Here is a 14588-nt window from a genome sequence, read left to right as displayed (position 1 = left end):
TTGTTCGAAACGAAATTTTTTTTTCTAGATTGGAGGGTTCAAACCCGATAGAGAAATGAATATTGGGATATGATCCGATGACGTGCATGACAAGTGGTACACTTTTGAATCTCCAAACTTCATGAACCAACTATTATTAACCAAACACCTATCCAGTCTCTCCCAAATTGAAACACCACTTTCAAAGTGTTTGCTCCACGTAAATTTATCTCCCTCAAATCCCAAATCCATGAACCCACACTCATCGATCACTTCCCTAAACTGTTGCATCTGATAATACGGCCTTCTTGCACCTCCCAGTTTCTCCTCTTGTCTGATAATCTCATTGAAATCCCCGAAACAAAGCCATGGCTTTTCTGGTTGTGAGTTTAAAGCCCTTAACTGTCCCCAAGCTTCATGTCTTCTAACTGTATCAAGTTCCCCATAAAACCCTGTTAATCTCCACTCATTCTCCGAATTTTTATCAATTACCGCATCAATATAGTATCTATCCGAGCCTTCCACCATCAGATTGACTGATGCTTTCCAATACAGAACTAATCCACCACTCCTACCCACTCTTGGCACAACCCATCTATGATCAAAACCAATATTTCTCTGTACAACCTCTAGCCTTGCATCATCTATAAGTGTCTCAGCTAAAAACACCACAGAGGGATCTTTTGCCCGAATGATTTCACCGAGCTCCCTTCCTGTACGTAGGTTCCCAAGCCCACGACAGTTCCAAGCTAAACAACTCATTGCCCTTAGTGGGGCTGAACATCAGCTCCCGCCACTACAAAAGATTTTTCCTCTTCACTGTGAGTTACTTGGAATCGTTTAGCTGAACCTGCCATGTGGGAAACCTCGGGTGCAGCCATTCTTTTTTTCCTTGCACCTGAACTCCTGCTACCGTGTTAATTTTTGGACTGCTTCTTTCTCTGCGTGTCCAAGAACAAGATGTACATGGAGGCTTTTGTTTGTGAACCCTATTTCCTTCAATATCACGTGACAACTTAAGTGATGATGTGCCACTTAAATTGTCACATGCAATAGGGCTGGGATTATCACGTGGAGTAGGGTTTTTACTAACCTTCCTTTCTAATCCCAAAAACTTAGTCGCCCCAAATTTTTTTGCCAAACTTAACTCCTCATTACACGCATCCACCTCAATTTCAGTTTCCTTAGGAGTCTTTAATTCCCCAATTACTTCCTCATTAACTCTATTTTGAATCATCGTATCTTCTCTCATAATCCCTACTCCTTTATTATGCTTTAATGACACAATTTCATCAACTTCAATGCTATCATTAGTGCTGGCCGTTACTTCTTGTGGCTGTTCCGGTGTACCTCCTCTGCCAAAAACAGAATTCCGGCCTGAATTGCTTTTCTCCGATTTACCTGAACACACCTTCTTCTTCTCGGCATAGAATCCAGGGACCATGACAGCACTACGTCTTGCAGCAACAAAAGGTGGTGCTCTCAAGTATGGTCCAAATTCACGCTGTTCAGGTTTGAGGGTGCCCTCACTCTCAATCCACAAGTCACAATCTCTATCGTTATGAGTAAGCTGTCCACACTAGTAGCATATGTTAGGCAGCCTTTCGTACTTGAAAGATATCCATACTTGCTTCCCTTCTTCACCTACAGACACCAATCTACCACAGCACAATGGTAATGACAGATCAATGGACACTTGAATACGAATAAAATGACCGCCATCAAATAATTTTGGGTTCGTCGGTGCAAACACCTCCCCCAAAACACTGCCAATTTTCTTGGCTGCCTCAATAGTCATATACTTGATCGGAATCCCATGAAGTTGAACCCACAACTTTGTCTTCTCAAATTTTACATCTTGAAGCGTGGACTCATCCTCGTATCAATTCATGACCACCAGGTGCTTATCAAATGTCCATGATTCACCTTCTAAAATTCTATCCACATCCTCCTTATTATCAAAGATGAAGAGAAATTTGTGGTCTCCAAAGGTCTAAATTTTGAAACCATTCTTGGCTCTCCATAGTGGGTTAAACATCTTAGCTATGACCTCCATATTAATTGCTCGCCTACTCAAAAACTTAGCAGCAATGGAAAATTTCTGACTACTATCATCATCAAGCAAGCAACAGCTTGGCCCCTCTCTATCTGAAAGAGTAAGCCTATTCCAAGACTAGGCCAAATCGTCCATCCTTCCCACACACTCACAACTGTTTCCCCACCCCCAAAAAAACAACCCAACAAGCCTAGGAATAACAGTGTTACTCCTAGGATACTACGCACCTTCGATGAAGGGACTCACTAATTCTACAGTGGAAAGAAGTTAGAGAGACACCTAGCTTCTAAAACCACAGAGAAACCTTAATAAAATATGTGGATTTGATTAGCAGTTTATTTATTTTTGCAATATAAATGTTTTTTCCTAATTGGGCCACCCACAACCACAAGATCGAAAAAAAATAAATATAAAAATTTTCTGTTGCCAGGAGTTGAACCTGGATTCTTTAACCATAAAAATTGCCAACGTGCTACAAAGGATTTTATGTTCAATTGTGCATCGTTTCTTTGTTTTATGTAATGGATTCAAACAAACTTAAATACAAATAAATAAATTTCACTTTATACCTTATATTTTGAGTTGTTAACAAATTAAACCCTTAACTTTTTTTAAAAAAGGAATATATATAAAATAAATCAGTCCAAAATATGCATATTACATAAATTGGGAGAATTTATATCACAGTCAAGGATTATTGGTCACAAGAAGGAATTTTATGAGACAGTTTATGAGATATCTTTCTCACAGTACATGGGACTCACAAATGTTGTGAGAGTTTTATAAAATTGTCTCATAAAATAATTTTTCCTTAACCATGCATAATCATATTATTAGACTTTTTGTAAAATTGCAATCACTTTCATCAGTTCAAGCTAAAATATTTTACAAAACTCATATAGAATTTTCAATCACATTCAAATTTACAAAATGATCCAAACTTAGATTAATATTCCGACATAAACTAGATGCCAAATGTCACATATAATTAAGATGTGAGGGTATTTAATCCACAAGAATTGCCAATGTGCTACAGCAGATTTTATGTTCTACCGTATAGTTTTTTATTTTATCTAATGGATTTTAAAAAGCTGAAATACATATAGAAAATAATTTTCACTTGATACCCTATATTTTAAGTCATTAACAATTTGAAGCCTTAACTTTTTTTAATAAGGATATAGGAATATACAAATAGTCGTAATCTCGAAACGGTACACTGGTATGAACTAGTACTAAAATATTTCGTTCCCCTTGGTTTAGGGACATTTTGATGTGTGAGTTTTCTTTGGTTCTTAAGACTTTGAGATTACTACACTAAGGGAGAAGTTTAGGTTGAAAGACAATTTCCTTTGTCTATGATAAAGTGTCATCCATATTGGGTATGGATATTGCAACCTAGTGGGGGTTTGTTTTATATATATATATAGGTTGCAATATATAGAAGGTTAAAAATTGAGATAAAACAGTTGAAGAGACAAATTAAGGGCTCAATTCCTATCTCAATCAATCAAACTGCTATATCGATGATCGAGCCATCTTGATCTATGACTCAATTTCTAGATCAAAACCTGTGTAGGTTGATTTCTTGACCTTTCTATTTTATCACACCTGCCTTGATAGTAGGTTGATCGATCGAGTCATTAAGCTACTAGATGGATTGAAGTGTAAATTTCAATCAATTGAGGTTTGGGAATATAGTCATATAACAGTTTTGAAGTGCTTTAAATGGCTAGTATGTATTTTGAACGTTAAAATCATTCAAAGTGCTTCTTTAAAGATGCCTTTTGAAGCGCTATAATCCCTTTAGCTATAAATAGTGATTCCAATTCATTTATGAATGCTAAAACCATCCAAAGTGTGTCTTCAAAGTGCATTTTGAAGGGCTATAACCCTCTTGGCTATAAATAGTGATCCACATTCATTTACGAATACTTTTTGACAATCTCTATAGGATTCTTGGTTTAGTTGTATCATAAGACAAATATGCAGTAGCCTTCTAGCATCTTTTTTGTGGGGGCCAAATATTGTCTAATGACGGCAAAGTTTCGTGCCTCAAAGCATTTTGTTAACCAATCAATTTATTGTTTCTTCATAGTATTACACCATAAGTTTGTACAATTCGCTCAATGGGCCAGGCAAGATGATTCTGTAACTCAATCCTAAAACTCTGAGCCCAATATGCATTGATGTGAACCCTTTCAATGCTCTGCTTCAAGGTTCTAGCAATCTTGGAGTTAGTACGGCTTGCAAAAAACTCCTGTATTTCTTCAGCCTTCTCAAACGTAGCAAACTAGGGGATAGATAGAACAGAATAAGAAAAAGGAAAAAAAAAGATAAGCAGTAACAAAAACTAACTAAATGCATTTGAATTTAAATTTTATTTAATTTTAATTGAGATACAAACGACTATAATGATATGTGTGGAACTAACAAGTAACAACAAAAGAGAGGAGGAGGAAGGGAGAGACAAACCGGTGAGACAATTGAATTGATGAAGTGAGTTATTAGATATCCAGAACCCCAGGTTTTTGAAATATGCTCCCAGTAATTCTTTATTTCAATCACATTTAAAAACAGAAAAAAATGCATTAAATAACAAAGAGGTATGCATCAATGATGAATGTATTCGTGATGAACACAAGAATAGAATAATAGGGGATCAGTGCCAAAGTAAATCAAAACTAGAAAAAGAATTGTTCATTCATGTTATGCATAAAGATTTCACAACATTAAGCTAAAAAAAGAATTGTTCTGAGTCTAGACTAGCATCATGTAATTTCTGAGCAAAATAAATTAAAACTGTACTTGTGTTAAAGCTAGAAATTCTGATATAGATGTTTTATTAAATGTGAGAGATATTAAAAAACCTAAAGCTCCTACAAGCTATTTAGGCATAGGGATATTTAAGGTTCAATTTCAGCTCTTCCAAGAACTTTGTCTTCCTTGGAGTCAGGGGAAAAGGTCTAAGGTCTAAGGTCTATCAGGTGCACCACAATGCATGTTTTTTCTACATGAAAGAAGGCAAGTGCCCTGTACTCTGTACACGCTGAAATTCCTTTTTCTTCCTAAAATCCACATGCAAAATCTAAGACCAGTCTCTTAATTTTTTTAGGACAATTTTGATCAATGTAAAACATGGATATAGTGTATGCACATGAACGGTTGAAATTCTTCAATGCAATGTGATTTTTGCATTTTACATTACAACTGGGGTATTACCTTCAGCCATGTCCAAGCTGTTTCCCTTCCTTCCCTACTAACAGCAAGTCCAAGAACAGCATCTTGGGTACGAACCTAGTTTGAATGGGAAATAAAGTCAGCATCAGCATCCCAAGCTCCATCAAACCATTATATATCAACATGTATGAAAAAATCTTGACCCCCACAATTATATATACCTCAGAAGACAACAAAAAGTTGAGAGCTTCAAGAGTTATGTTGGGATCTGGGGAAGATGTTAATGAACCTACAAGCACAAAAAGTGACATGTCTCCAACATACTAGAGAGATCAAATTTTTTGCAACATTTAAATAATGATGTGTAATTACTTAGAATGCGTGTTTTCTCCTGGCTCAAATTAGTCTCTCTGTATACTCGCAAAAGAGATTCATAACCAAATCTGTTTGAGGTGCTGACTCTTCGCATTACAGCCACATATACTGCCTGCAACCAGAGCCCATTAGAAAAGTTGATAGGTATTGTAGACGGAAAAATAGTACAGATTGACTAATGCTCTTTTTACCAACCTTTCTTATGTCAGGATGGAGGAGTGGTGTATTTCTGTCATCCAAGAATGCAAGAAAACGACTACTTGCTTCTTCTAGTGTCAAATTATGTCCAAACACAGCAAGGGCAGTCAAAACGTCTCCTCTCAACATTGCATCTAGATGGCTCTCACCTGGCTTAGGCTCCCAACCAAGCTTCCTGCAAAAAAATTCAAACATTGAAGAAAAAATAAATGGAGGAATGAAATAAAAAAGAAGCTAAATCTTGCTCAAAGTGTTTTTTTTTTTTTTTTTTGATATTTCGATAGCCACAACAATGGGGAAGGGGGATTTGAACCCTTAATCTCCTCATATAGAAGAGCAAGCAATGCCACTAAGCTATAAGGCTCTTCACTTTGCTCAAAGTTTTTGAGTGCTCATTATTTGGGTTAGTGATGCACACTTGGTTTCCATTAGCATCTAAGGTCTGATATAACTCGTTGTTGGTCTGCAGCCATCAAGTCGAAGACCCCTTCCCCTAAAACTTTTTCTGACATCCTGCTTGCTTCCTTAGATATTTATACATATTACGCAACTTCAGACATGATCTATAAGGTTTATTCAATATAATTATTAGTATGTATGACAAGTTTTATCTTGATTAAGCATATATTGAATATCTCTAAATAAAAGAAATAAACACTATTTGCCAGTCACATTATGTATGAAATATCCACATCCTAGTTTTCAAAAAGAAAAAAATATATCCACATCCTAGATCCTGAGGTAAAACTTTGTGTCTATCCACAACGATCCTTAAGTGAGTTTTTCTCTTCCTTAAAGCTCTCTTTTTACATTCTGAGACATATAAACTTTATCTCCAAGATTTACTGAAAAAATACCTATGTCTGCTATTTACTAGCTATTAGCAGCTCTATATAAGAAAGAAAAAGATTGACTAAATTCAGAAAATGTCATATACATGGGAGATTAATATGCTATAATTATTCAGTATATAAAGAAAAGATACTCTCATGCTATAAATCTGTGAAAATGTATAGTCATACATTCTAGGACCTTAACATCTTTTAGGGTTTTCTCAACCAAAATGAATATAATCAGCTTCAAAGATATCACTATATCAAAAAAAACAGTAGAGAGAGCAACCCAAATGACTTAGGCCACCATAGGAATTTCAATTATTTGTATATAGGACAACTTACATTGCTGAATGAAGGAAAAGTTCAATAAAAAAACTGGCAACCGATGACCCAGGGGCTGCATCAGCTGTAATTCTATCAACTTTATAACTTATCTGTGAATAGAGGGACCAGAATTAGGACTAAGAGCACAACTGAAATAAACTTTGTCCTAAGCAAGAGTTGAGCATTACTTTGATTAAATTAGACAGCACGGTATATTCAAGTTCCTCCTTATAAGCATTCAGCAAGATAAAAAATGAAGTGAAAGACTTCTGGCGAGCCATACAAAGGGCAAATGAATCATCCAGGATGCCTATTAAACGAATGAGTTGTGTTAAGTGCTCTTTTCAACCATCAACACATACCATCATGAGATAAAATCTGGTATGAGTAAAAATATCAAAACTACCAAATCTGTCTGTTGCAGATAAGTATTTGTTCTCTATTGCATTTCGGAGTCTAGCTTCAAGGTCCTCATCATATTCAACCCTATAGAAACCAGTCTGATCGACATTAAGTTTTACCCAAGCAGATGCTAAATTGCTTTCGTCACTCATGAGCTCTTTCATATCAAGAGTTCCAGAATTTGTTTGAAGTAGAAAATTCTTGTGCGCATCATATGAGCCACGGCATAATGTTATTGGAACAATCCATTGCCCATCCCCATGGGAACCACTTGCCAAAAATCGTGACTGCCATTATTACATTGATTTGTATGAACCCAGTAAGTCCTCAAAATATTATTAAGTGAAACTCACTACAAAGTAAAACAACTTGGTATGCATCAGGGTTAAGATATATTATTTCAAGAAAAAATGGGTGAAAGAGACCCGACACAAGAAACCTGCTCAAACACCAATTTTTTATGTTTGACTTTGATGACTTTGACAGAGACGACTGGGTACCCCTTTTGCTTTGTCCATGAATTCATTAGCTTGTTCACAGGCTCACCGGATTCCTCCTCAAGTGCAGCCCATAAATCTTCTGTCTTCGCATTTGAGCAAGCAAACTTTTTTACATATGAAGCAAGTGACCTCTGATTGCATACACAAATTAGAGAGGGGGGAGGGGAAGAGGAGCAAAAAACAGTTACTTAAAACAAGGGGGGAAAAAGAATTTAAAGATGCAAGAAAAAAGATAATTAACTGCCATACAATGAGCAAGCTAATTGAGCTTCTTAATCCAAAGAATAGATTTTAGCAAAAATCTCATATATTGCAGAAGATGATCGGTTGACAAAGATGGAACTTAAAAGGACAAATCTTAATTGCAATCATTGGCTTGTTTGGATTGAGGGGGAGAGAGGGGGAGTAGAGTAGAGTTTGGTAGAAATTATGCTAATTTTCAACCAACTCTACTTTACTCCATCTCCCCTCCCCTCAATCCAAACGAACCATTAACACATGGAAGAAAGAATCTAGAAGATAATCAAGCTGAGACTATGTCACCAGATATCAAGTAAATATGCTTTCTAATTCCATTTCTTATCTAGATGAGTATCACCATTGTTTCTATATATAAATAGAAATGAGTACTTTTCAAAATATTAGTTATATAGTATTCATCACGTTAGTGGTTACTTCCTAAACCTCTTTCATTCTCCAACTATTTTGAACAAAACCTCTCTAACCTCTTCAGAACTCGCAAAAAGAAAACTCCTATTGCTCTATCTTTTTCTAGGACTTACTTTATGAAGGGTTTCCATGACTTAAATTTCATGTGAATTTGGGAGTGGAGGGAAAAGAGTTTCTTCAATAATTAGAAATATTTTTACTTGGGACAAGAAATATATACCAGTATAGAATCTAACAACCAACCTGAAAGCAATCAGCACCAAGATAGCTTTGTAGCATCCGGATAACAGATGCACCTTTTATGTAACTTATCGAGTCAATTATTTCATCAATCTCACTAGCATGATTTATCTTCACCTAAAAAAGTACGCTTAAATTGAGATATACTCAAAAAAGTAATAATACTAATTTCTTAAAGCAATTATAGTACCTCAATGGGATGGGACTCTCTAAGCCCATCCATTCCAAGACCCTCTGTATAGTCATCAAGAAACTGAGTCCACACTTTCCATTCTGGGAACAAGCGATCAGCTGCTAAATAACTGACCTGCACATATTGAAATAAATGATATATAATTTACAACAAGCAGTGTAATAAGGAATAATATATAGACACATGATCCATGCTGGCTGTGTGAAAAAAAAAAAAAAAAAAAAAAAAAAAAAAAAAAAAAAAAAAAAAAACCATTTACAAAGAGCTTGGGCTACGTTCCAACAAAAAAAAAATTATGTAGTTTAATTTAATAAGGAAAAATATTTTTTCACACTAGCTCACATCTACTATTTCAAATACATATCTACAACTGATGCAAGAATGTCCACTTTTAACAATATCAACATTTTAACACAAAAAAAAAAAAAAAAAAAAAGATGTGAAATAGTGGATTAATAATGATAATGAAGTTAGGCTCAAGCCAACCTTTTGAGGCTTGATTGATAAAAAAATCAAATTAAAACATAGTATTAAGTAGTTAGCGGAACTTAAGGTTGACTTTTACATATATACATATATATATATATGTAAAAGTCAACCTTAAGTTCCGCTAACTACTTAATACTATATAGTTTAAATGAACTTTCTTTAAGAAAGTTATAAACATGTTGAGTCCAGCGCATGATAGAAGGTGCAAGAATTCCTCATTGGTTTTGGAATCCCACATTGGTTAGAAGAATAATAAGGAGGTGTACCAATTATATTAAAAGAGTTAGTCTCATATTGAAAAGAGAAGTAGTAAGGAGTGTTGTCCCTTATAAAAGGAGTGGTAAAGTAGCTTTATTGTGTGCGAGAGTTAGAGCAAAGCTTTGTCTTGTACGAGGGATAGACTAGCTTTGCCTAGTGATTAGCGTGAGGCACCTTTGGGTGTATTGGGATTTTGGGTAAGTTTATTGTTGAGAGTTTTTGTGATTGTAATTCCTATTATTAATAGTAAATTTTGTTGTGATTGCCTGCAAAGTTAGGCTTGGAGTTAGCCTAACCAAGTTAAATCTTGTGTATTGCGGAGCTTGCTATTTTATTATTTTGCATGTACTTTCACAACAAAACAATGACATATAAATAGTCTAATTCATAGCAAAAAGTTATGTGTGAAGACAAGGTTAATGAACTTTATTTTATAGGGCCATAAATGAAGAAAAGTAGCCTACCAAAGTAACTAGATCGATATCACCTAAAGCATAACTAAGTATATGTAAGCATGTATTTTGAAATATATAAACAGTTAATGAGAAGGAAATAATCCTATCAAAAGATGTGTGAACAAGCTTTAGCTTAATGAACAAAATAAATGATGTAAGGATGAACATATTATCTAGCTTGGTGATAAAATTGAGCCTGGCTCATTTTCAAAACATAATTATAAAAGCCAATCTGGAAATTTTAATCAACAGCTCAGTTTGGATCATTTTCAACCCAATGCAATAAATACCCATGTTGCGAACCCCTCATTCAGCCACAAATGAGTCCTCCATTCCATCGTTACAAGATTGCCAAACCACTGATGTGCTAGTTCGTGGGCTACAGCAATCACAACCTGAGACAAATAATAATTAAACATTTTGTGCAGTGTTATTTAAACAATAGCTTCATACTATATTAGCCAAACAAAATTCTAACAAAAATAGCCACATTCACAACATGCATAATACCCTCTGCTTATCAGCAGTTGTGGAATGCTGAACATCATAGAGCAAAGCTGTTTCACAGTATGTAACCAAACCATAATTCTCCATGGAACCAAAAGCAAAATCAGGAATTGCAACCATATCCAATTTGGGAAGAGAGTAAGGCATTGCAAAGTATCTGCAGAAATTATCATGGTTAATTGGAATTTCAAATAATACAACACAAGCACAAAAATGTAACGACTCAAGGGATCACCAATAACCATGATCCAGTGTCCACTATTTAGCTAAAGAATTCTATGTTGTGTCTTTTAATCAGTAGTTTGGTGGCGATTCACAGTAAAACTTACTCTTCGTATAATTCAAGTGTCCTAACAGCAACATCCAATGCGAATTTCCCTGGATTTACTTTACCAACCTGACAATATACTCGAACTTTAACTCCTGTAAAGTCATGTAAGATTACACTATCAAGAACAAGGATCATAATACCACAAGAAACAGTGAACATATTGTAATGTTTTTACCATCAGATGTAAGATGTTCCACATAATCAAACAAACCAACAACAATTGCCACCAAATGTGTAGACATGATTGGTGATTCTTGATATGAAACTGTCTTCAAATCCCCAACCACTTTTTCTTCAATAATTGGCATGTTGGAAAGAGCTACTAGTTCTGATGGCACATCCAATGTGATTTTGAACGTAGCCTGCAACACTCGATGCCCAAAAAGAAGGGCCAAATAAGCTTTTGTTCATTTGAAATAGAATCAAGCAAATCTACTTACAAACCAAAAATAATTTAGTCACAAGATCTTAAATTAACCAAGAGAGAGAGAGAGAGAGAGAGAGATTGTGACACCTTACAAGCAGGTTCATCCCAACAAGGAAAGCATCGCCTAGCATCATCTGGTTTAAACTGTGTTACTGCCATATTCTTCTTCTCATCATTGTGCTCATATGTACTGGAAAGCAGAATAACATTTATTAAATTATATACACATTACTAATAAAATTCTCATTTAGCAGAAAACAGAAGGCATTTATAATTAGCTCCATTCATAAGTAAATGGTGAAGGGTGAAATCATAGGTTCAATCCCATTAAAGAGAGTATATACATTAACTTAAACCTTTAACTGTTATGGTCAAAGGCCTGCCTGATAATCTGAAACAGCATTTGGAAATAAAAATTTAATCATTTTAAGTATATTTGAATTTGAAAGAACTTTTTTTTAATTAATTTTTATTTTTTTAACTGTTTTTATCAAATGGATAAAAACTAAATTCAACACTTACCTAAATGGGAAAAAAATCACCTAAAATTTTTAAGTAATTTACATCCTAGTTGGTCTTATACAAGTGGAATGCAAAACATAATTTTATAAAATGATTCTCATTCCCAAGAACTGAACCCATTTTTTGTCATCACATCCACATGCACATCTTCACTGCCACAAACACATTTTGACTAAACCCCATTGACAATTTGCTGAGATAATAAGTTGTGATTGGAATAACATGATTTTTGCATAGAAACATGTATACTAAGGAGATAAGTTGTAATTGAAGTAACATTACTTTTTGTATGGATCTACCACTTACATCACTTTTATTATTCACTAACCATATTAGATTAAGGTCAACAAAAGTGAAAAAATATATATATGTATTATGAAAAATTGTGTCTCTAAACTTTTTGCAATAAAAATACGTGACAATTGGTTCTATAGATTTGACTGGCTAAAGGCGAGTCTATGGTTTTTCTTTAAAAAAATTCCCTTGTTTTATCCCAAAAAGAAAAAAAAAAAACCTTTTTGCAACAAAACTACCTACCTTATATAAAAGCCCTTCATTTTGTCGTTTAAGGAACCTTGAAAGTGGATAGTGAGAAGTCCGAGACCAATGGGAAGAGTGTCACCAAAGTTCAAAACCAAAATCTCGTCCTCTTCAACCACATCAACTTTTAAAGGCTTTAACACTTGCACAAATCCAAAGGAAAAAATGGCTATTAAGTCTTAATTTTTTGAACTATGTAGCCAAAACCCCTTTTTAAATTTTGTAGCAAAATAGTGAAAATACCCTTGTTTTAGAATTTGATATTGTTGATATCGAGTTTTACCTAGAACTCGACATTACCAATCTTGAGTACTGTGCATAATCTTGAGTGGAACTTCTATGCAAAATTTTCAAAAAAAAATTTAGTAGCAAAATATGTATAGAACTCGACATCAGCAATATCAAGTTCTAAAATAGGCGAATTTTATTATATTTTTTGAAAAGCAGGCTATTGGGCTACATAGTTCAAAAATTAAGGCTAAATAGTTATTTTTTCCAAAATCCAAAACCTTATTCATTCAACACTTTATTTTTAAAAGACATGGCATTTGGTTTGTCATGATAAATGCCAATTCAGTCAATGAGTCTCACATTCAGATAATCACAAAGGTTGACTATTTATTTGAATAAGCTAGAGCTCATACAACCACGAAAACAACTAAATCAATCAAGCTAAAGATTAACAATGTTACAAATATATATAAGCCTAATATATATAATAGGCTTAAACATAATTCTACTTTATAAGTCAAGTCTCCTACATATACTAAAAATCTATTAACCATAGTTAATATATGGTTAGTCTCAAAGTTTAACCTATTATTATACCCATGTTAAGTTCATTATAACAAATGATGTGTACTACACTCTCATATTATAAAGATGTAGCCCATAAGCAAACTGAATTACGTAATCCACGTATTCTTGTGTTCTCTATTGCATCTATTCTAACATATTCAACAAACAAGATATTTTAGGATGTTAAGTTAAAGCACTTACAACAAAACCTTTTACCATTAGTTTAAACTAACTTTAAAAGTAAAGTTAGGCTGATAGATAAGAAAGGTATTACCTGCTGCTTAGAATTAGAAGAGTGTGCAGCTGGGTGAGTGAAAGATACGGAGGTGGTACCAATGGATAGTTCAGCGGCGTTGAGGACGATGAAACTGGTATCTGCCACGATTTTGAGCTCAATAGCCACGGAGCCAGCAAACTTGCACGTGGTGAGGTTCGGTTTCAGCTTTATGTCATAGCGTTTTGGGACAGCGAATTTTGGAAGCCGAGGTTGCCCTTTGAATTCCTCCATGGAAACCATAACTTTCATATTCTTTCGCTTAAAAAAAAAAAAAAAAATTAGAGTAATTAAGAATTGAAGTTGAAACGAGTGAAAGAGTAGACATTGGGCTATTTAGAGTTCTGAGAATTTATATAGATTGACAAATGATAAACTATTTCTATTTATTTTTTCATGTGGAGAATTTAAAAATAGATTTATTGTTTCATTAATGATAAGAGAATATAACTATATATATAAATAATTTTTTCCACGCATTATACAAGTTAGCGACTAGTAATATATTAAGTGCACATCTTTATTAATGTTATCATCCTAGATGATCAAATGATGATGACAATGAATATAGAATGAGAAACTATGACAAATGTTTCAATAATATGGTATTTTTTTTGGATTGGTTACGAGATAATCTATGAACAATGAACTCATACGTTAGAAACCTAAGTCTTAAAGAAGTTATGTGGTACGTAGTAGTAGGTTTGTTCATACTGCTAAATTGATAACAAGAAATACTAATTTCAAAGTTTCATACCAAATCGGGACGCCACCTACTTCTTATGTAAAAATAACTCGCCAGAGCGAGGAGCAATCCACAGCCGATGCCCTTAATGTACGACATATTTGGCAAATTTTAGAGATACCCAGTTGGAGAAAAAAAAACTCTGATATTATTGTATCAATATCAATTTCAGAGTCAAAGATTTGTCAATTTCAGAGTCCAGGCTTCTTAAATAGAAGAGCAGTTGAGTGAAAGAGGAGGAGATTAAAGCTTAATCTTGATATGGAAAGAAGAAAGCAATCTATTCTTTT

The 14588-nt window shown here is 34.3% G+C and overlaps 1 protein-coding gene across 1 annotated transcript; it reads right to left on the bottom strand.

Annotated features, from left to right (window-relative positions):
- Window positions 1-3894: 3894 nt before the first annotated feature.
- Window positions 3895-13809, bottom strand: LOC115954274 (aminopeptidase M1-like). The gene is made up of 19 exons (XM_031072188.1): window positions 13554-13809; window positions 12479-12624; window positions 11507-11609; window positions 11168-11354; window positions 10991-11084; window positions 10665-10818; window positions 10445-10549; window positions 8950-9066; window positions 8763-8876; window positions 7790-7981; window positions 7355-7637; window positions 7137-7258; window positions 6967-7058; window positions 5786-5963; window positions 5588-5702; window positions 5437-5504; window positions 5258-5332; window positions 4511-4588; window positions 3895-4328 (listed from the first exon to the last, which is right to left on the bottom strand). The coding sequence occupies exons 1-19, from the start codon at window positions 13803-13805 to the stop codon at window positions 4128-4130; spliced, it is 2676 nt and encodes an 891-aa protein (XP_030928048.1). The 5' UTR covers window positions 13806-13809; the 3' UTR covers window positions 3895-4127.
- Window positions 13810-14588: the final 779 nt, after the last annotated feature.

Source organism: Quercus lobata, chromosome 7 (genome assembly GCF_001633185.2).
Source record: "Quercus lobata isolate SW786 chromosome 7, ValleyOak3.0 Primary Assembly, whole genome shotgun sequence".
Taxonomy (NCBI): Eukaryota; Viridiplantae; Streptophyta; class Magnoliopsida; order Fagales; family Fagaceae; genus Quercus; species Quercus lobata.
The sequence above is the reverse complement of the archived record's forward strand: the minus strand, read 5'-3'. Positions and strand labels throughout refer to the sequence as shown.